Below are 24,171 nucleotides of genomic sequence, written 5' to 3'. Positions count from 1 at the left end.
AGCGAAGGACAGAGGGGAACAGGAGTCCAGGGGGGGCCTTGTGCTCCTGCAGCCAGCACCCCCACAGCCTCCCTCCTGCGTCCTCCACCCCCCTCTCACAGGAGGAGCTGCTGCCCCCCAAGCCCCAGCCGGGTCAGGCCGAGTCAGGCAGCCAGTCCAGCCTCGGCCCTCCCCCTCTCTGGCCCCCCCAGCCTGTGTCCCAGCCCACCGTCTGCTCCCCCTCTCTCTCCTGGTCCCCATCCCTCCCCCCCTCCGGCCAGACCCAAGCTCCAGTACCAGAGACTGCGCTCCCTGCCCCAGCCCTGGAGGTTCAATTCCCCCTGCTTGCTGGCCAAGAGCCTCCAGCCTGGAGAGGGAGGTACGATGGGGGGAGACGAGAGAGGGAGACACACGAGCCGTCAGCACCACCCATGACCTGGCAACAGGAAGTAAGGACACCCACTCCTCTACTGAGACCACCGCCGCCTTGGCAACCGCATACCATGACCAGGCGGCCATTGCTAAGGTAAACAGAGACGAAGACTTGAAGAGGAGAGGGAGGAGGAAAGAGAGAGGGAAAGAAGGAGGAGGGAGAGTTTGACAAAGAGGAGGGAGAGGAAGAGAGGGAGGAGGAGGAAATGATTGTCAGAAAAGATAAAAATGTAACTCTTTATCCTGTATAAGAATGATACTGTGTTTAGCTTTATGTGCAAAGAGAGGCTACCCCTGAATTAACTCTAGGCTTATGTAAACATACTGGGCCCTTATCTTGACCTGGGGGAAGGGTGAGCATTTGTTTCAGACTAAGGCTGAGAGGATGTTTGGGGGGTTGAGCTTTTACGACACCAGAACCAGAGATTCAACTAGGGTTGATGACGCAAACATGCACGCACACACGCGCGCCAGGTCTATGCAAGGGAGCCAATGAAAGAAGAGCCATGGGACATTTGCCTTTGTTTTAGCCAATGACTGTCAAGAGCGGTTCTGTTTAAATAGGTAGCTAGCACAACATGCTAGCGGACAAACTTTGTAGCACAATGGCATGTGATGTTTTGTCTCCTTGTGGGCCGGCCGCAAGCAATAAAGCTTTCTTAAACTTGTTCACCAACTGACTGTGCAATGCTTGATAGATTAATATTTCTGACATCCTGTTCTAGTAGGGAGCAGTAGAGTAACTAGTCCTGTTCTAGTAGGGAGCAGTAGAGTAACTGATCCTGTTCTAGTAGACAGCAGTAGAGTAACTGATAAGATGTAAATTCTGGAGAAGGCAGGCCGGAAGGAGTCACAACAAAGGAAAGGAGTTGACTTTGGTTTATTAGTCGAGCTGCCCGGATCAAACAATCAGTTCAAGACGAGCTGATGGCATGAGTGAGAACTCTGTCTCTCAGTTGTGCTTAAATACATGAGTTGGACATTACATATATAGAATGACACAGAATTGCTTCCTTAACGGGTCTTCAGTGGTCAGTACACTGATACACTAGAACGTTCAGCAGGTGAAGTGGTCGTTAATCACATAAGCCTTATTTGTACATGATTTTCCTCACTGTCTCCCCTCAGTCTGGACTGCATGCTATATTCTGCTCAGAGGGGGCCTCGCTGTATGACCTCTTGACCTTACATAGACACAAGCTGTACATGTATCCAGAAACTCTGCCTTACAGTAACTGAGTGGAAATAGGATCCTAAATTGACATGGCCATGTCATTGAAAGAAAGTGTGAACTGTGGAACTCCAGTGGTTAGAAATTATGTCATTGATGTCAACAGTTAATGTGAAAGACTGTAATGCAACCCCGGTTCTTCCCTGGTCACACTGGTAGAATGATTCTAGTACTTTCTAACCCTATCCCTGTATGATACTACTTTTATTGTACCCATGTACATTTTACTTCCAGCACACAGTCATGACAACATGGCTCTCATTCCAGTGCTGCAGAATCAGCAGAGAGCAGTTGTCTGGAGAGTGTTTACAACAGAAGGTTAATAAAGTGAAATGGATTCAGCCCAAGAGACAAGGGTCTAGATATTCCTGGTCATGAAGACTCTTGGTTGTAAAAGGATAGAGAGACCAAGTCTGTTCTCTCTGCAAGGAGATCAGTGCGTACGCAACGTTTATACAGGAGGCCCCAGGGCTGCTGTCTGGTGGCAGGTCTCTTCCTGCTCTAGAGACCAGGGCTGCTGTCTGATCGCAGGTCTCTTCCTGCTGTAGAGACCAGGGCTGCTGTCTGATGGCAGGTCTCTTCCTGCTGTAGAGACCAGGGGCCTCATGTATAAACGTTGCGTACGCACAAAAAGCTTGCGTACGCTGGTTTTCACGCACACTTTGTGATGTATAAAGATTTACTTGACGTGAGAATGTGCGGGCCGTCACGGAAAGTTTGAAGCAGACGTGAGAATGTGCGGACCGGCCGCAAAGTCTTGTCTGGCTCTGTAACGTGGCGAATTCTAACTGAAAAGTGCCGAAACTCACCAAACATGACTAAAAAAGTTTCCACTACTACGTTTATGACGTTGACTATTCAAAAAACATACAAATAAAAGTTTGATCATTAATGGGGATGATCACATCAAAATGCCAAAACCCAAAACGGGAAATGCTATATGCCTTCTGTTTAATCCGCCACCACTTAGTAACTTCTGTTAAACTTGAGGGTGTCAAACGAACGACAAAATCACTCAGGAAATGCATGTCACGCTAACCCTATAGCTGCCATGCTGTTACGATGCGCCACCACTCGTTTCTTCAGTTAAAGTTTTACATCGGACCATTTCTTCTTAATTTCTGCCATGGTCCGGTTCTCTGAACCCACATCATTTATGGCCCTATAATAATAATAATGATTTTATTTGTAATGCACTTTACATTTAGCTAAATCTAAAAGTGCTACAGGTTAAAAACAAGAAAGGGCGCAAATAGTGACAGTTTTCCACTGCCGATTTTTTTTTGTCGCTAATACCTAATGACAGGCCGACAAACAGGACACATTTCCTCGCCTCCACCTCTGTTGTCAGAACCTCGAGCTCACAGTCACCGTATTTCTTCGAATAAACGCTGTGGCGTTTATTAAATAACGTTCATTCTTGGTGTGCCGTTTATTCGAGGGGTGGCGTTTATTCGAAGAAATACGGTAATTCAGACAAAGAAATGACCTCAGGAGCGCATTTATAGTCCATCTGCATATTCATTTATGGGAGGAGTCAAGGCGGGGTCAGTGGCTCGTTCACATGCGGTCAATCTCACGTTGATTGTGATTTATAAAGGAAAGGTGCGCAGCACCTGGCGTACGACCGGTTTTATACATGTGAATATTTCTGTGCGTAGGTACTTTTCGAGTTTTGGCCGTACGCCATCTTCTGGTATGAAAGCTGCGCAATCCTTTATACATGAGGCCCCAGATGTGTCCCTAGCTAGCTAGCTATCGTGAAATGAATTACTGTTTCCGAAAGTAAATGTATTAATATACATTACATACATAATGTACATCGTAGGCCTACTGTACATTAGGCTACATTTCACTATAGTTTTTTTTATCAGAATGTTAAATGAGCAAAAAATTCAGTTTAGCATTTGTTGACGCTTGGAACTCTCTGTTGTAATTATATTGAGAGCAGAGTACGACACTTGCTGTGTCCCTGGCTAGCTATCCGAGTTACATCCACCAGAATAGCAGACCCCATAACAAGCGAACGAACTTCCAGTACAGTAGAGCTAAAAGCAAAATTCAAAAGAAAAGATCTACAATGTTCACTCCCCGCAAGAATTGAATGGTGTATTTGTTATATATTTTTATATTAATTAAATTATATCATATATTTGAATATAATTTACATGATTGATATATTACAAAGTGTTAATCTATCAGTATTTAAGGTTATAATTAAACTTCTAACTAGTAAACCTCCTATGCACACATGCATAGGCTGCAGTCAATTGTCTATTAACCAAAAGTTGAATAAACCAAAAATACATTCATTTATCCAAAGTCAATTGTGCATACAGAAAGTAGGAATCATTAGCCTGGGTGCCAGCCGAACTTAGCCCCACCCACAATTTTTGTTGGGTCTGGAAGTTGGGTCTGGGGTCGCTCGGTTGGGGAAAAACTATGTCCGAACAAGAGCTGTTCAGACCAATCAAATTGTCATGGCGGGCTTTATAGATGATGGACAGATGATCAACAGTAACGTAATCAACCACGTCACCAAAGAGCGCTTGGGTTGAATTCGTTTTCAACAAACATGGCTGCCGCTGGAGAGCTGAGATGTGTACATTCTGCCATCGAGTCTGTTTTAGAAGACATCGACAGCACATTAATTTTGAAAGAGGAACAGAGAAACACGATCAAGGCATTTGTCGATGGAAAATATGTTTTTGCCGTGATTCCTACGGGATTCGGTCAAAGTTAACAGACTACGTTGCTCTGATTGGTTGTAGGTCTATCCAATTGAGCGAAGAGGCATTTTTTTTCCGGGTTCGGTTGAAACACGCCCCATACTCACAGCCCAACGGAGCAGTATCAGACTCATATTCTGACTAGAATTATGAGTATGACGTCAGGCTATAGCATCACAGTTTCTGACATGAAAATATACTGTTTTACTTAAATAATCAATGGCACAAATTACCCCAATGTATTCTCTCTAAAGGCACAACTTACCCCGCACCGGGGGCAAGTTGTGCCACGAGACCACTTTTTTTCAGAAAGCTATATTTCTTAAATACTATATTTCAGATCCAAAGTGATTGTTCCCAGGGTTGCACCACATCCTGAAATATATGTATATATTTTAGTTGGAAGCATTACTGTCATGGCCCCGCTTTAAAGTCACTTTAAGTAAAAACTGGCACAACTCACCCCACTCTCCCCTATATGATTGAAATTACAATAAAAAACACTTGACTTGACTATGGTATAGAGCGAGGCAGTGGGAGGGGGGTGCCTGTCTCTCAGATGGAGAGATGACTTTAAGGGAGGGCTGGACACAGAGCTGGCCACAGCCAGACTGGTAGTCAATACCACCAGACTCAACACTACCATCTCCATGGAGACAGTCCTGGGGCCTGTACTACGAATCAAGATTTGGCGTTAGCGAGGTAACTTCAGGTTCAACACAGGGTTTTCTGTACTACGACGGTGGATAAAGAATATATTGTGCTTAGTAAAGTTATGCATTGTGCTTATTAAAGTTCTGTCTTATGAACTTAGAAGTGTGCTCAGGCTTAAATGTGGTGTCTCACACAGGGTGTGGGAAGCATGCTGTTCTTTGTGTCTTAATCTCTCCATTTCAGAAACAACCTTGAAACCGGGTGGAGATGGCACCCGAGCAGGTGGGACGTGTAGGCAAGAACAACTCCCTGATGCACGAGAGAACAAGCTCAACCCTTTTTTCATCTTTGTGTTGTAATTGCGCTGTATATTATATGCTGGGGCAGGGACAGATAGCCAGTTGGACTTCGTGAACCAGCCCAAACTCTGTTGCGGGTAGGGAAACGTAGACAGCCCCAGAGCTCTGGACGTGTTGATTTCTAACTGCTGCATTAAAGCTGATATTATGGGACCTCTGCGACTCCAGACCACTCTTTCTAGAACACAGATTTGTGTCATTGAATACCATCATTACATATTGGAATAGACACAAAAGAATTTCAGTCCTTCATGGATCACTTGTTACCGGGGTAGATCGCCATGGTAACACATGCTGAATGCCTTACCCAGTGTGCGAATTATACAATGACAATCGGGGGTCAAGTTAGTGGCGATCAAATAATATTTTTCCTCACTGTAAGCCTATAAGCAAACTTTATACAAACCAGTTTCCCAGAAATACATTTCAAGCTAATTTACATTTTGGGGGACATATTTTTGTTTTGCAGATAGTACTGTTTGAATCACGATTCCAGATAAGATACTGCCAGTGACAACGTAAGAATCAGCTTGTTTCCAAGGGAGTTCTTTATTAATGAAATGCAATATGAGTAAATGCTCACAAGGAAAAAACTTGAGGGGAAGTTTAAGTCATAACATAGGTTAGGACAATCTTTACACATAATTGCCCAATTTCTTTGTTTTGATGCAACCGTTTAAACTACCGTATTTTTCTAAATGTAGGCGCATTTTCCATAAGCCGCACCCCACCACAATGGGAGCTTTGTATTTGTACATCGGAGTACAGGCCGCACTGGAATATAGGCTGCACTTTAAACGGGAACAACGATACCGTAGCGCCGGCTAGCGTTGAGCAAAACAATGCTCACAACTGTATATTTAGCCAGTAACACTTTCCCATTGGACAGCTTGGATAGCTATCTAACCAGACAACATTCCCAATCAGGGTGAACACTCAAATTATCTTAACTACAGACCATAGCATTACACATATAAAAACAGAACGAACACAACAATAGAACTCCAAACAATGCTTATCTAACTAAGCTAATGCCCTTAACTTCGTAGCTTTTCAGCTTGCCATGGGGCATTCTGTGTACCAAGAGCATTGTCGCTACAATACCAAGCAATGCACGAGTATAGGCGATATTGCAGCATTGTGTAACACACTTCGATTGTGGATAGTATGTCCAAAAATAATCCCAAGTCACTCATTTAGTGGCAAAATCCGTTGTTATGTCTACAAAATTAATTTATATAGTATAAATTTAGCTAGCTTGCAAATCCTGATGATAGCCTACTGTAGCAGACCTTTCTATGTTGTAAGCATTACGTGAAGTCAGTGAGGGCTGTTTGAATGGCGTTGTCAAGATCTAAATCTATGCAATTTTCATACATAATAAGTATGGATACTTAAAATATACAGAAATATCACTATTTATCAAATCACTATTTATCAAATTATTATTTATCAAAATCAGCACACCTCACAATTTCCTCCGAAAATGTACCGTCTTGTTTGTTTTACTGTTCGCAGACCCATGCATATGTTACTGTCATGCATAGTCATCCCTCAAAGGCCCATTCTGAGCCAGTGAAGTCAGGTAACCTAAAGATATCCCAGGTATTTTGGACTTGCTTCATATAGGCCTCAGCCTTAGGCTGTGTGTCCACTACAGCGGAGCGGGTTTCCACATTTGGCAAGCACAATTCGACGACACAACTTACAGAGTAGGCTACTGTTTGTTGGTCGATGTCGGATAACTTAAAACCAAATCATTTCCAAACGACAGAAGAGGCCCCCTTTTTTACCAATTCTTATTCGTCCGGCAAATCAACCCCACTGGCGTTAATATTTTCAGACATCATTAAGGCTTGCTTACACTTGCCAACAAAAGCAGTTTACTCCAATGAATGTTTGTCTGGCACAATGCGTGCAGCATGCTTAAATGTTTTTTATTAGTAAAAGATACAAATTTGGACTGGTCCACTAGGCTGTATCACATGACTTATATGTTATACCAAACAGAAACACTTTACTTAATACATTTATCAATATTTTGTGATTTCGCAAAATCCATATGATGGCACAACGTCATACCGGTATTCGCATTCATACCAGTATACCGCCCACCCCTACTGAGCCACCCAGCAAAAGATCTGTTACATTGTTGTTACTGATGCAGTTTCTCTCCTGTGTGTCGTCTTGTGTTTATGAAGAGAACGACTTCGAGCAAAGAGTTTGCTGCACTCCTGACATTGATAAGGTTTCTCTCCTGTGTGTGACCTCATGTGCATAACCAAATATGACTTCATAGTGAACATTTTGTTACATTCTTGACATTGATAAGGTTTCTCTCCTGTGTGTGTTCTTATGTGCGAAACCAGATTACAATTCTTACTAAACCGTTTGCTGCACTCCTTACATTGATAAGGTTTCTCTCCTGTGTGTGTCCTCATGTGCACAACCAAATGTGACTTCAAAGTGAACATTTTGTTACATTCCTGACATTGATATGGTTTCTCTCCTGTGTGTCTCCTCATGTGCACAACCAAATGTGCCTTCAAAGTGAACATTTTGTTACATTCTTGACATTTAAACGGTTTCTCTTTGTGTGCCTGCATGTGTGCAACCAGAGTATATTTTCGAGCATATTGTTTGTTACATTCCTGACATTGAAAAGGTTTCTCTCCTGTGTGTGTCCTCATGTGTTGTACCAGATATTCCCTTTGACCAAAGCGTTTGCTGCACTCCTGACATGGATAAGGTTTCTCTTCTGTGTGTGTTCTCATGTGCACAGCCAGAATATTACTCTGACTAAACCGTTTGTTACATTGTTGACACTGATATGGTTTCTCTCCTGTGTGTTTCCTTACATGATAAACCAAAGCCCTTTTTTCACTAAAAGTTTTGTAACATATTAGACACTGATGTAGTGTTTGTCTTGTGTAACGTATCTGTGGCATATGTTGCCTTGGCAGAGCCTCATTGTTTTGTGTTCTGTTTCGAAGAAGCAGCACTCGTTCATGTTCTTCCTCCTCCAAACTCTGAGCTGTAGGACAGTCTACAGCTACAACAGAGAGGGGATGAGAGTCACTGCCTGGTTCTGATGCTGTATAGTCTTCTCCATCAGGCTCTGCTTTGATTTGCTCCTCAGTTGTGTTGCTGGGTAGAGAGTCTCCTTCTCTGTTCTCCACTTTAACAGTTTGGTCAAGATGTGAACATTCAGAAAAGCCTTCCTGATCCCAGTCATGTTTCACACTGGTAGAAGTGAACACGGAGTGTGTAGTTTCAGACTGCAGTCCTTGGAGCTGCTCTTCCTCCTGACTGGTCCACAGCTCCTCTTTAATCTGTGGGGGTTCCGGGAGAGAGAGCTGCTGCACATCTGGGGGAAAGAAGAGTATGTTTGTGATCAACTTAGTTATTATGCAATCCAACATGTCTGACAGCTAAAACCAGACCAATTTTTGTGATCTTAGCATATTATGTTACACATCAGTTCCTAACTGTTACGTTCTTACTGCTAAATATTACTTTGCAGTTACATAGCATTTAAAGTATAATTTATCTTAACCGTTACCAATTGGACCTTTACTGACTGTTTAGCTTGAGGAGATTGTGATAAGATAGGCAGGGTTTTTCCTGCATAGAGAAAATTTTGGCGCGCGCCAAAGCCGTTTTCCCGAGCGCCTATGACAAAAAAAAGTCTGCGATAAAAAATACATACAAAAAGCCTGTGTTCATCACGCGTGCAATACATGTCAGCGAACATGTTCTCAATAGTATGTTTCAAGTAGGCCACAGCCGAACCCTCGTTCTGTTTTGATCAATAGTAATCGAGTTGATAAGCGTGTCTTCTTGTCTGATCAATACGCAACTGTGAGGTGCGCGAATAGACAGAGCGGCCAGTAAACTGTCGTTCCGCTGCAAGGGCCAGCCTGACGTGCACGAATACACCTGTACAAATGCAAATGAAATTTACACTCAAAATGCTGACAAAAGTTTTATTTACGATTTCCAACGCAGCCTCCATTGGTATTCTTAACCTGGAATGATAATACATAGTGCAGTGTTTCCTCTATGGCTACATTTCTGCCACCACGGTATCAGAAATCAGGTTGTACAAAGTTTTAGGCCGTCTTTCAGCAGTGATTGTTAGAGTGCATGTTGGAGAATTGCACGGACACACGCTTCACACCGCAGTTGAGATTGCGTGTGTGCGTCCTTGAGAACTGCAAGTCGTATAACTTATGTTGTTCATTTAAGCCTGTTATTATAAGTCAATAGTTCTTGCAAATTAAAATCAAGTTAACTGGTGATTTTTGTTGTTTGTATTCTTCCACTGCTAGCTAAATTGCACATGTCTGTTGATTCGATAGCAATTGCTGCCCTTGCTCAGGTTTGTATTTTAGGTGCATTATTATACTGAAGTAGTTTTAATTAATAAAAAGTGGGTTTATTGTTATTATTTGCTACAGAATGCTTATCTGTAGCCTATCAAGATCAAATGAAGCAGGCAGTGTACATGCTTCAGAGTGGCCTACCTTAATCGATAGGCTAGGCTACTGACCATTTACAATAAGTTGTTACGTCAATTATTAATTGGCATCATTTATGCCATTTAGAACATACTTTATGAGTGTAAGGTGTCTTTAAGTAGCCTAACTTTATTGCTTTAGGGGAAATAGGACGAAAATATGTGCAATATTACATTAGCTATTAGACTATTACAATAACCCAATAACCGGGGGGGGGGGGGGGGAGGGGGGGAAGGGAGATGCAAACCACCTGGCAATAAATACATTGATTAGAAAAAAGAAGAAAAAAAAGAATATATATATACAGCACCGAAGACCCATTTTGACCCAGGAAAAACCCTGCAAGATCATCCCTAACTAGAGAGGGTACAATTTCTGGGTAAATTGTTGGGTGTGCTTGCTTGTGTCGGTTGCACAGGCGGTCGTTTTTAATGACATTTTTTAACTGATATTTCTGCATATTTTATATAAAAATGCATACATATCATTTATAAAGATTGCATAGATTTAAAAGCATCTTTTTTTGCTGCTCATTTACAACTCAATACGAGTGAAGTGTAGAATGAAATAGATGTCTTCTCATTTCCCCTGCAAGAGGCAGCTGACAGGCTGAATCAAAACGAATACATTTGGCAGACCGGTGTAAAAATGGACCTAATCTCTATGACTTGAACGTCCTTTTAAGTTTTTCCCTTCTCGTGATATTTTCAGGCATTTAGCCTACTCATATTGCATTCATTCATTAATAAAGAACCCCCTTTGAAGATTATTCTAGATGGAATCGCGATTAAAACAGTACCATCTGCTAACTGAAAATATTCCCCCAAAAACGTAAATAAGCTTGACATTTATTTAGTGGAAAACCGCTCATTCATAAAAAGCTCACTGGTAGCGATCATTATCAGTAACAACGCAAAATGCGATATAGCCCTGTGTGGAGAAGCTGCCCCGGTAAATTGTACTACTACAGTACAGTACTAGACTACTGCTGTGTTCGTCTTGGTAGCGATTGCGTTGGTTGACTTAGATTTAACGTTCTGTTGTACGGTTTAGGCTGAAATTAATTATTTTCATGAACAGATTGACAATGTTTAGGCTGTGGCAATGAAGTTCAGGTTAGTAGTCAGATAGTTTCACCTATTGAAAGATTGATTTAAGTAAGGGTAGTGCCGAACATGTTCTGTCGCCGTTTGACTTAAACAGCTGTGGAGATGTTTTTGTTAGCTACTAGACTGTGTCTCGCGTAGGCTACAGCGTTGCAGTGAGCTACACTGGTTTGAAACCACAGCACAGGTAATGATAATTTCACCCACAAATCGTTTACTTGTAATCTAATGTCATAATAAATCCTACAACAAAAATGTATTTGTCAGGAATGTTTATTTTAACGATTGAAAACAGATGCATCATAGACCTGTAGTATGTGTTGCCCGGGCAACAGAGGCTAATGTCATGATGCTAATGCTTCAGTGAAATAGTAAACTACTGTTTCCGAAAGTATATGTACTTCCTTAATAATATCAGCTTATATACATTACACATCACAATTGCGTGTCATATCACAAAGTAAAATGAGCAAATAGTTATCACCCAGGCCTCTTTGCTTGTGGCGTTTCTGCAGCTGCCTTGCAGTAAAGCAGTTAGCTTAACGCTAGCTATCTCCCAGAAGTTAACGAGCTGCTAAACTAATGTTCTGCTAGAGGTAGTCACGCGAGTTTTTGTGACGTTAGTGACGTAAGTAGCGTCATTGACTGTGGCTAGCAAGTTAGCCACCGTTAGCTTCACTTTTTGCCACAAAAACTTAATTTCTACTTAAACCATGCAACGGAACGTAAATACAAATACAAGCAACTCAATCGCTACCATGACAAAACTTTTGACATCGACGTTGTCTATGTAGTCCAAATATTGACGAAGACTTAAGGGTGTGAAGAGAAACAATAATAACTAGAAAGGTACATTTCCTGAAGAAAATGTGTGTGTTTGCTGAAAGCAGTTGAAACGATTGTTTTGATGGCTTGAATAGTGAAGAAGGTTTTACCAAAAATGTAAAAGAGGTATGTGCTTTAAAAACAAAATGGTGAGAAAAAGTGTTAAAAGTTATATCTGTCATTGTTATGCATTGTGATATTTTCTTACTATTGAAAATGGAGAAAAAACTGCGATGAAAAGAGTATCTTATTGACTTTCATACATTTGTAATCGTTAAAAGTAGTGGTGGGCATAGATTAATTTTTTTAATCTATATTAATCTCACTGTAATCTTGGCGTTAATCTAGATTAAAATGGCTCATTTGAATTCCACCGAAGGCATTCAGAATATGTGTGCTACCCAAATAATGACTAAAAGTAAGTCTTTGAGAACGGGTTTCTCAAGCCAGGTGGCGCATTAGACCAGGAGCTCATCTCCTGTTTCCAAAATGCATCACAAACTGCTTGAGAAAGCTGTTCTATATAATTGGTGATGAAAATAAATTATGTTCAATAAGATGTACTTGTGTTTATTAACTGTTTATTAGATTAGTTAGCTTGGCTGATAGAGCTGTGCTGACGGGCTTGCCTCGGTTGCACTCAAACATTGTAGTTTGACGACGACTCTTCCCCTGCGCTACACCAGTGCTTGGCCCGGCATCTTCTGCATTAGCTAAGGGATGCTTTGCGTTTAGGTGGTATTTGAGACTGGAAGAACTCCTACAGTAAACTAATTCCGCATAGCACAAGGTGCAAACAACCTTAGTCTTGTCGAGGTTTCCATTGGGAAGCTTCTTAAAAATACATTTTCCCTGAAGCAAACCAGGCGGCTTCATAGCTGCATCCATGTTAGCACGTTACGTTTGATGTGATAATTTCATACACAAGGCATACACACAGGTTCAAAGACTCGTTCTCGCCCTCTACAGTGCAATTCGGCAAGGTATACATCCGCGCTAAAATATCAAGGTGAAAGTCATTATAGCTTGCGTAGTACAGACCCAGCTCCCAACCCAACTTTGAGAATAGATTAACGGCGATTTTTTTTTTTTATCGCCCGATAAGAGTCTCAGGTTAACGCAGCGCGTTAACGCCGATAACGGCCCACCACTAGTTAAAAGTATTAAAGAATGGAAGATTGAGAAACAGAAAAAATGCTTTCGTGACCCCGGTTTAACTGTTCGTGACAGTCGGCTATGACAGTGTTGAGCCTCGATTTTTGCAGATTTATGTGAAACTTTCTTAAAGAAAAATAATCTAGCTAGATTATGTACACTTTAAGCTCAATGTACATACCTTGTTTGGCCAATTTGGTCGATTGTGGAAAAAAGTAGAACCGTTTGTAGTTATGGAGAGCCATCACGCTAGCTTGGAATTGCGTTATCCCACTCATCACTTCAGTGGTCATAACTTTTAAACAAAATAGTCTATCTCAGATCTGTCTGCTGTTCTGAATTCACGACAAACGTACGCACATTTCATACGCTCTAACATATCCTCTATCTTGTAGTGAAAGTGGTTAAAAATGAGGTTTTCTAAAAAAGTAATGCAGACGGAGAAGATTTTTGTCAGAATGGCTCTGTGAAATCGTCTTGATAAAGGATGATTTGCCTAACATGATCATATAAATATTTACATCATTAGAAAGCCCTAAATCTTGTCTTCAAAATGGTATAAACAGTTCAGGTATATTATTTGAAAAGGTCTGCATATTCAGGCAGGAAAGTGTTAAACAGTGTCAAAAATTGACGCGGTGAGAAACAGTTCTGTCAGTGCATGATGTCACAATTGAATTTGACTTGAACATTCTGAACCATTGAAACCCATTCTTTTTTTTAGCACTTTAAACTTTAATACCTTAAAAACTTTAAAAGTTATCAATGAGAAAAGTAATAGCACACTAGAGCAGTTCAGACTTTATTAAATGAAGTTTGAACAGTGTTTCTAGCTTAAACGGTGTGAAAGGAGTAGGCGACGGAAAAAAGTGGGAGAAATAAATAAATAACTAGAGGGTACAATTTTTGGGGAAATTGTAGGGTGTGCTTGCTTGCGTCGGTTGCACAGGGGTCCGTTTTTGAATGACATTTTTACAACTGATATTTCTGTAGATTTTATATAAAAATGCATACTTATTATTTATAAAGATTACATAGATTTAAAAGCATTTTTTTTGCTGCTCATTTACAACTGAAAATACGAGTGAAGTGTAGAATGAAATAGATGTCTTCTCATTTCCCCTGCAAGAGGCAGCCTCATCGTTGAATCAAAACGAATACATTTGGCAGACCGGTGTAAAAATTGACCTAATCTCTATGACTTAAACGTCATTTTAAGTTTTTCCCTTCTCGTGATATTTTCAGGCATTTAGCCTACTCATTGCATTCATTCATTAATAAAGAACCCCCTTTGAAGATTAATCTACGACGTTACCCGGCAGTAGAAGATGGATTCAAACAGTACCATCTGCTAACTGAAAATATGCCCCCCAAAACGTAAATAAGCTTGACATTTATTTAGTGGAAAATCGCTCATTCATAAAGACAAGTTACTTAACATCTGTGTTCAATATCGTCAATTAAAAGTAAAAACTTTCCAGTTACGAAGCGTTTGTTCGTAGGATTAACGCCAGCTGCAGCAAACACTTACCCCAGCCCCGGTTTGGCTGTTCGTGACGGTCGGCTATGACAGTCTTGAGCCTCGATTTTTGCACATTTCTGTGAAACTTGCTAAAATAAAAACGATCTAGCTAGATTATGTACACTTTAAGCTCAATGTACATACCTTGTTTGGCCAATTTGGTCGATTGTGGAAAAGAAGTCGAACCGTTTTTAGTTATGGAGAGCCATCGCGCTAGCTCAACTATAGGAGAGAATAACAGAAATGTGGCTAGAATCCACACCTCAAACAAGTTAACCTAGACGCAAAACTATACGTCCAATCCAAAAAAATAAGGATATTTTCCGAGACCCAAGACTCTGCCGAAACCAGAGATATCCTTTATATGTCTGTGTGGTCAGAAATACAACTCTACCGACAGTTTCAAAAACGTGTACCCAATTCTGCTTTCATGGTGCGTGTCTGTTTGGTTGCCACGGTGATGGCGCAGCTGTGATAGCTAACGAGCTAGGCAGAGAGAAAAACGAACATTTACCTAGCATCCACACCTCAAACAAGTTGACCTAGACGCAAAACTACACGTTCAATCAATATTTTCCGAGACCCAAGACTCTGCCGAAACTAGAGATGTCCTTTATATGTATGTGCGGTCAGAAATATGTCTCTACCGGCAGTTTCGAAATCGTCTTCCTTCTTGCTTTCTCTGACGAATTTTACCCACCTCTCCATTGAAGTTAGTGAGAGAATTTGAAAGGCTGCTCTCGCTTCAAGGCTCATAGCTGAAAATCTGTAAATGTGAGCTCTTTAGTAGTTACATTGGCTGAAAGAGGACAATTTTTCCTACAGTTTAAGGTATAACTTGTTTCTGTAAGTTAAACTATATGAACGTTAGAGGAATTTGTTTGACAATTTAGTTGAATATCAGAAAAAGAGCAGCCAGCAGTGTGCCACTCTGCTTGCTGCTCATTCATAAAAATCAAGAAGGAGCAAACATTTGAATGTATTTCAAACTGTCATAATTCAAAATTGGCTGAATATTTGAAAAAGCTGAATGTCTTGTGAACATTTTAAAGGTTGAATGGTGTCTCTAGCTGAAAGTATGCTGAAGTAGTTACGTTTGAAAGAGGAGGAAGCTTTTTAATGATTTGAAAGGATTTACCATTACTTTTAATGGGAGAATAATTTGCACAAAAACCTTAATGTCTTAAAAAGTATAAAAGTGAGAAATACCAAAAGTCATAGCCAACATCTCCTGAAGGAGCTGAACGTTTTGATACATAAATTGTAGGAATCAGTGAAAGTATGCAGAACTAGTTAAAGGCCAAAAAACGGCGGAAGAACTAAGAAGTTGATATAACTAGAAACGGCTGTTCCTGCGAAACAGCAGTGAGAATGCTGAAAACCTGAATGGGGATAGCTGACCATGCTAAAAAGGCGGAAAATTGTGAAAATTTTGTAGAAAGTTATAAGCTGAAGCTTCAAAGCAACCGAAAGGTATTTTTGAAAGGGGCTGGAGCAGCATTCCAACAATGACTTTAAAGGATTTACCATTACTTTTAAAGGGAGAATAATTTGCACAAAAACCTTAATATTTAAAAAAGTATAAAAGTGATAAATGAGAATATACCCGCAAGCTGAAAGCTGAAATTAATTTCAAAAATGTGTGAGTCACACAAAAGAGGCAGTGTGGAATCTGAACTGCATCATCTAACAACGTTAACAGCTAAAATAGCCTACAATGCGGGAGAAGTTGAAAGCTGAACTGTTAAACAGAAGAAGTAGGCTAGCTAGTCGTAACAAGAATATTATCGTTTTAACAGCTGAAATTATAGTTGGGATAGTAATAGCAGTAGCAGATGTAGCCTACCATTGAGTGTGTTTACTCGGCTTTCTTAGTAGGATTCAATGTGTTGATGGAATGAAACATACAGCAGTAGAGCCGATACAGGAAGACACGGCAACACTTTGTTGCAGAAGGATGATGGTGCAAGTTTTGGCCGTGGAGCATACAACGATTAATAAAAAAGAATCATGTAGACGCGTTTATTGAGTAATCGCATAACTAATTACACATGTAAACGGAGTAATCGTATTATTGGTATAAACCGACAATTGCTAGTAATCGGGTTTCTCATGGTCAAGTAAACGTACCAATCACCTGTGTGAGAGACTGAGTGGTGCGTGTCTGTCGTTACGGTGATGGTGCAGCTATGATTGCTAACGCTCTGAGGGCAGAGAATAAGAGAAATGTAGCTAGAATCCACACCTCAAACAAGATAACCTAGACGCAAAACTGTACGTCCAATCCAAAAAAATAAGGATATTTTCCGAGACCCAAGACTCTGCCGAAACCAGAGATATCCTTTATATGTCTGTGTGGTCAGAAATACAACTCTACCGACAGTTTCAAAAACGTGTACCCAATTCTGCTTTCATGGTGCGTGTCTGTTTGGTTGCCACGGTGATGGCGCAGCTGTGATAGCTAACGAGCTAGGCAGAGAGAAAAACGAACATTTACCTAGCATCCACACCTCAAACAAGTTGACCTAGACGCAAAACTACACGTCCAATCAATATTTTCCGAGACCCAAGACTCTGCCGAAACTAGAGATGTCCTTTATATGTATGTGCGGTCAGAAATATGTCTCTACCGGCAGTTTCGAAATCGTCTTCCTTCTTGCTTTCTCTGACGAATTTTACCCACCTCTCCATTGAAGTTAGTGAGAGAATTTGAAAGGCTGCTCTCGCTTCAAGGCTCATAGCTGAAAATCTGTAAATGTGAGCTCTTTAGTAGTTACATTGGCTGAAAGAGGACAATTTTTCCTACAGTTTAAGGTATAACTTGTTTCTGTAAGTTAAACTATATGAACGTTAGAGGAATTTGTTTGACAATTTAGTTGAATATCAGAAAAAGAGCAGCCAGCAGTGTGCCACTCTGCTTGCTGCTCATTCATAAAAATCAAGAAGGAGCAAACATTTGAATGTATTTCAAACTGTCATAATTCAAAATTGGCTGAATATTTGAAAAAGCTGAATGTCTTGTGAACATTTTAAAGGTTGAATGGTGTCTCTAGCTGAAAGTATGCTGAAGTAGTTACGTTTGAAAGAGGAGGAAGCTTTTTAATGATTTGAAAGGATTTACCATTACTTTTAATGGGAGAATAATTTGCACAAAAACCTTAATGTCTTAAAAAGTATAAAAGTGAGAAATACCAAAAGTCATAGCCAACATCTCCTGAAGGAGCTGAACGTTTTGATACATAAATTGTAGGAATCGGTGAAAGTATGCAGAACTAGTTAAAGGCCAAAAAACGGCGGAAGAACTAAGAAGTTGATATAATAATAACTAGAAACAGCTGTTCCTGCGAAACAGCAGTGAGAATGCTGAAAACCTAAATGGGGATAGCTGACCATGCTAAAAAAGCGGAAAATTGTGAAAATTTAGTAGAAAGTTATAAGCTGAAGCTTCAAAGCAACCGAAAGGTATTTTTGAAAGGGGCTGGAGTAGCATTCCAACAATGATTTGAAAGGATTTACCATTACTTTTAAAGGGAGAATAATTTGCACAAAAACCTTAATATTTAAAAAAGTATAAAAGTGATAAATGAGAATATACCCGCAAGCTGAAAGCTGAAATTAATTTAAAAAAATGTGTGAGTCACACAAAAGAGGCAGTGTGGAATCTGAACTGCATCATCTAACAATGCTAACAGCTAAAATAGCCTACAATGCGGGAGAAGCTGAAAGCTGAACTGTTAAACAGAAGAAGTAGGCTAGCTAGTCGTAACAAGAATATTATCGTTTTAACAGCTGAAATTATAGTTAGGATAGTAATAGCAGTAGCAGATGTAGCCTACCATTGAGTGTGTTTACTCGGCTTTCTTAGTAGGATTCAATGTGTTGATGGAATGAAACATACAGCAGTAGAGCCGATACAGGAAGACACGGCGACACTTTGTTGCAGAAGGATGATGGTGCAAGTTTTGGCCGTGGAGCATACAACGATTAATAAAAAAGAATCACGTTTATTGAGTAATCGCATAACTAATTACACATGTAAACGGAGTAATCGTATTATTGGCATAAACCGACAATTGCTAGTAATCGGGTTTCTCATGGTCAAGTAAACGTACCAATCACCTGTGTGAGAGACTGAGTGGTGCGCGTCTGTCGTTACGGTGATGGTGCAGCTACGATTGCTAACGCGCTGAGGGCAGAGAATAAGAGAAATGTAGCTAGAATCCACACCTCAAACAAGATAACCTAGACGCAAAACTGTACGTCCAATCCAAAATATAAGGATATTTTCCGAGACCCAAGACTCTGCCGAAACCAGATATATTATTTATATGTCTGTGCAGTCAGAAATACGACTCTACCTGCAGTTTCAAAAACGTGTTCCTTCTGCTTTCCTGGTGCGTGTTTGTTTGGTTGCCACGGCGATGGAGCAGCTGTGATCGCTAACGAGCTGGGCAGAGAGAAAAACGAATATTTACCTAGCATCCACACCTCAAACAAGTTGACCTAGACGCAAAACTACACGTCCAATCAATAAAATGAGGATATTTTCCGAGACCCAAGACTCTGCCGAAACTAGAGATGTCCTTTATATGTCTGTGCGGTCAGAAATATGTCTCTACCGGCAGTTTCGAAATCGTCTTCCTTCCTGCTTTCTCTGACGGATTTTACCCACCTCTCCATTGAAGTTAGTGAGAGAATTTGAAAGGCTGCTCTCGCTTCAAGGCTCATAGCTGAAAATCTGTAAATGTGAGCTCTTTAGTAGTTACACTGGCTGAAAGAGGACAAATTTTCCTACATTTTAAGGTATAACTTGTTTCTGTAAGTTAAACTATATGAACGTTAGAGGAATTTGTTTGACAATTTAGTTGAATATCAGAAAAAGAGCAGCCAGCAGAGTGTGCCACTCTGCTTGCTTCTCATTCATAAAAATCAAGAAGGAGCAAACATTTTAATGTATTTCAAACTGTCATAATTCAAAATTGGCTTAATGTTTGAAAAAGCTGAATCATTTGGGAATAGCTGAATGTCTTGTGAACATTTTAACGGTTGAATGGTGTCTCTAGCTGAAAGTATGCTGAAGTAGTTACGTTTGAAAGAGGAGGAAGCTTTTTAATGATTTGAAAGGATTTACCATTACTTTTAATGGGAGAATAATTTGCACAACAACCTTAATGTCTTAAAAAGTATAAAAGTGAGAAATACCAAAAGTCATAGCCAACATCTCCTGAAGGAGCTGAACATTTTGATACATAAATTGTAGGAATCGGTGAAAGTATACAGAAGTAGTTAAAGGCCAAAAAACGGCGGAAAAACTAAGAAGTTGATATAATAATAATAATAAAGAGAAACAGGAAAACAATAGTGAGAATGCTTAACAGCATTCTCACAATAAAGAGAAACAGGAAAACAATAGTGAGAATGCTTAACAGCATTCTCACAATAATAATAAAGAGAAACAGGAAAACAATAGTGAGAATGCTTAACAGCATTCTCACAATAATAATAATAAAGAGAAACAGGAAAACAATAGTGAGAATGCTTAACAGCATTCTCACAATAATAACTAGAAATGGCTGTTCCTGCGAAACAGCAGTGAGAATGCTGAAAACCTGAATGGGGATAGCTGACCATGCTAAAAAAGCGGAAAATTGTGAAAATTTAGTAGAAAGTTATAAGCTGAAGCTTCAAAGCAACCGAAAGGTATTTTTGAAAGGGGCTGGAGCAGCATTCCAACAATGATTTGAAAGGATTTACCATTACTTTTAAAGGGAGAATAATTTGCACAAAAACCTTAATATTTAAAAAAGTATAAAAGTGATAAATGAGAAAATACCCGCAAGCTGAAAGCTGAAATTAATTTAAAAAATGTGTGAGTCACACAAAAGAGGCAGTGTGGAATCTGAACTGCATCATCTAACAACGCTAACAGCTAAAATAGCCTACAATGCGGGAGAAGCTGAAAGCTGAACTGTTAAACAGAAGAAGTAGGCTAGCTAGTCGTAACAAGAATATTATCGTTTTAACAGATGAAATTATAGTTGGGATAGTAATAGCAGTAGCAGATGTAGCCTACCATTGAGTGTGTTTACTCGGCTTTCTTAGTAGGATTCAATGTGTTGATGGAATGAAACATACAGCAGTAGAGCCGATACAGGAAGACACGGCAACACTTTGTTGCAGAAGGATGATGGTGCAAGTTTTGGCCGTGGAGCATACAACGATTAATAAAAAGAATCATGTAGACGCGCTTATTGAGTAATTGCATAACTAATTACACATGTAAACGGAGTAATCGTATGGCATAAACCGACAATTGCTAGTAATCGGGTTTCTCATGGTCAAGTAAACGCACTCAGTGGCGTAGTAGAATAAAACAGTTCCATTAGCAATAGTAGTAAAGGAGATATTAGCAGCACCTGCAGAGTCACCTCTTGTAAATTGTATTAGGTTGAAATACTATCAAACTCTGTCTTGTGACTCCACTAATCAGCTAATACCAATCACCTGCGTGAGACTGAGTGGTGCGTGTCTGTCGTTGCCACGGTGATGGTGCAGCTATGATTGCTAACGCGCTGAGGGGAGAGAATAACAGAAATGTAGCTAGAATCCACACCTCAAACAAGTTAACCTCGATGCAAAACTATACGTCCAATCAAAAAAATAAGGATATTTTCCGAGACCCAACACTCTGCCGAAACCAGAGATGTCCTTTATATTTCTGTGCGGTCAGAAATACGACTCTACCGGCAGTTTCAAAATCTTGTTCTTTTTGCTTTCTCTGACGATTTTCTCACCAGATTTGCATTGGTCTCTATGGGGCGAGAGTTGGACTTTGTCTCGCTTTCATGGGGCTCTGAACAAATGTGTACGTCTGTTGGATTCAACAGACAACTGTCTACGACCAGCACAAAATTAGCTATCTATTGATCCAAAAATGAAGCATGAAGAGCGAAAATTGTGGCAATGCTGGCAAACTAGAAATATTTTTTCGACATCCGAAGCTGCCCTCCACTCTAAGCGTTTCAGTCTGCACTCTAGGGTTTCACGTACACACCCATGTAAATCTCAGAAACGGCTTGATAAATTCATGAAACATAATCAGTGATATAGAAAAAAGTTGAATAGATATCAAAAAGCTGAATTATTTAAAAATAGTTTAGGGTTTTGTCAACATTTTAAAGTTTAAATGGTGGCTCTAGCTGAAAGATTGAGGAAGAAGAAGGATTTGGAAGTTGAAGAAGTTTGAGAGGATTTGAAAGAAAACTCCATTGGAAACCCATGTTAAAAATATTATGAATATTGATTTATATTAATTCAAGCATAAGAGGTACAAAGCTGAAAAGTCATAGCACCCATGGCCTGAAACTGCTGAATTTTTTGATAGCTGAACGGTTTTAATAGCTGAAGATTTGAAAGCGCTCAAAGGTGTCTTGGAAGAAATAGAAGAAGAAGTTGAATAAAGATTCAAAGAACAATACTTGGAATGCTGAAGCAGCATTCCAACAATAATAAGTATGCTTATAATAAGTTTTGCTTGCAGCAAAAACACTAATAATATATATGTGAGAGAACAAAGGTTGTGCCCTTGCCGAAGGCAAAGCACACCCAATGAGTAAATAGTTATCACCCTGGCCTCTTTGCTTGTGGCGTTTCTGCAGCTGCCTTGCAGTAAAGCTATAGTTAGCCTAGCTATCCCCCAAGTTAACAGATGCAAAACGAATGTTCTGCTACAGGTAGTCGCGTGTTTTTGTCAGTCACTGACTGACTTTTCGCCACAAAAACGTAATTTGAACTTAAACCATCCAACGGAACGTAAATAAAAATACAACCAACGCAATCGCTACCAAGACGAACCTTTTGACACCGCCGTTGTGTATGTAGTCCAAATATTGACTGATCCTTAGGGGGGCGAAAATAAACAATAAACTAGAGAGGGTACAATTTCTGGGGAAATTGTAGGGTGTGCTCGCTTGCGTCGGTTGCAGGTGGGTCCGTCCCCTTAAGTTTTTCCCATCTGTGATATTTTCAAGCATTTAGCCTACTCAAGAACCCCCTTTGAAACAAGCTACTGTAACAACGTTGTCACCGGCAGTATTTCAGATGGAATCGCGATTCAAAAAGTACTGTCTGCTAACTGAAAATATGCCCCCAAAACGTAAACAAGTTTGACATTAATTTAGGGGGAAATGGCTAATTCAAAATAAGTTTGCTACGAGCAAGCTAGATGCTGTTGCTAGCCAAACGTCACTGAGGGGATTGTTTGAAAGCGCCAGAAATGAGAATGTTTCTTTTGACATAAAGTTTAGGCTGTGGCATTGAAGACAGCGACGCACCACACAAGCTTGAGTTTAAATACATTATTTAATTACTGTACATGCAAGTCTTGATTTGCTTGAATGTACATGTGCTGCTAGTACACCACAGCACGATACTCGCTGTGCAACTGCACATCAATCTATGCGTCGTTGGTAACGTGTGCTGACGTAGTGACGTAGCTAGCACCGATTACCCTTCGTTGACTAAAGGCACTTTTTGCCACAAAAACTTTGTAACCTCCTAAACCGTGCAACGGAACGTAAATACAAATACAAGCAACGCAATCGAGACCAAGACGACTTTTTGACACAGGCGTTGTCTATGTAGTCCAAATATTGACTGATCCTTAGGGGGGCGAAAATAAACAATAAAAATAAATAATAAATATATATGTGAGAGAACAATGGTTGTGCTCGCCGAAGGCGTGAGCACACCCAATAATATATATGTGAGAGAACAAAGGTTGTGCCCTTGCCGAAGGCAAAGCACACCCAATTCAATATTTTCCCCGACGTTGTAAACACATTTCCGATTAGATGTCCCATGTTTTGATGGTACTAGCAGAGACCATATTAGACATTCTCTGGTACTAGCCTAGTGTTTATTTCTAATCAATTTCAATGGTCTCAAAGCGGGCTTTGGTCTGTCGTCTCCCCAACGTGACGTCATGCAATGCATTGTGGGGGAAACAATCATTGCAAAAAGTAGCTACTTTTTCGTATTATATTCCGTTTTGTGACACCCAACCACATCAAATACAATGGATAACAGTTCAAATGTTTATTACCAACAAGCAAATAGCGCAAATTCGTTGGAAAAATAAACCTGCCATATGGCCTTTAAATAATGTATTTAAATTCAAACTGATGTGGTGCGTCGCTGTATATCAGCTGTAAAAATGTCTGTAAAAAAAATGACCCATCTGCAACCGACGCAAGCACACCCCACAATTTCCCCAGAAATTGTACCAGGGGCGATTCTAGGATCAGACCTTTAGGGGTTCTCAGACCCCAATGAGAATGTGACATGAATACAGTGCCTTGTAAAAGTGCTAAACCCCTTTGCTAATATAAATCCCTAATTTCACTGGATAACAATACATACATTTATGTATTATTATTAGTGGTGGGCATAGATTATTTTTTTTAATCTAGATTAATCTCACTGTAATCTTGGCGTTAATCTAGATTAAAATGGCTCATTTGAATTCCGCCGAAGGCATTCAGAATATGTGTGCTACCCAAGTAATGACTAAAAGTAAGTCTTTGAGAACGGGTTTCTCAAGCCAGGTGGCGCATTAGACCAGGAGCTCATCTCCTGTTTACAAAATGCATCACAAACTG

At 40.1% G+C, this 24,171-nt stretch overlaps 1 protein-coding gene across 1 annotated transcript in view; it reads right to left on the bottom strand.

Moving 5' to 3' along the window:
* Positions 1-7,117: 7,117 nt before the first annotated feature.
* The window catches only part of LOC136942824 (gastrula zinc finger protein XlCGF57.1-like), a 34,631-nt gene continuing 17,577 nt past the window's right edge, over positions 7,118-24,171 (bottom strand). Inside the window, exon 2 of the mRNA XM_067235838.1 lies at positions 7,118-8,751. Coding sequence (XP_067091939.1) covers positions 7,529-8,751 — 1,223 coding nt within the window. The 3' untranslated portion in view covers positions 7,118-7,528. The remainder of the gene's footprint in view (positions 8,752-24,171) is intronic.

The sequence above is a fragment of the Osmerus mordax genome, chromosome 1 (genome assembly GCF_038355195.1).
Source record: "Osmerus mordax isolate fOsmMor3 chromosome 1, fOsmMor3.pri, whole genome shotgun sequence".
NCBI lineage: Eukaryota > Metazoa > Chordata > Actinopteri > Osmeriformes > Osmeridae > Osmerus > Osmerus mordax.
The sequence above is the reverse complement of the archived record's forward strand: the minus strand, read 5'-3'. Positions and strand labels throughout refer to the sequence as shown.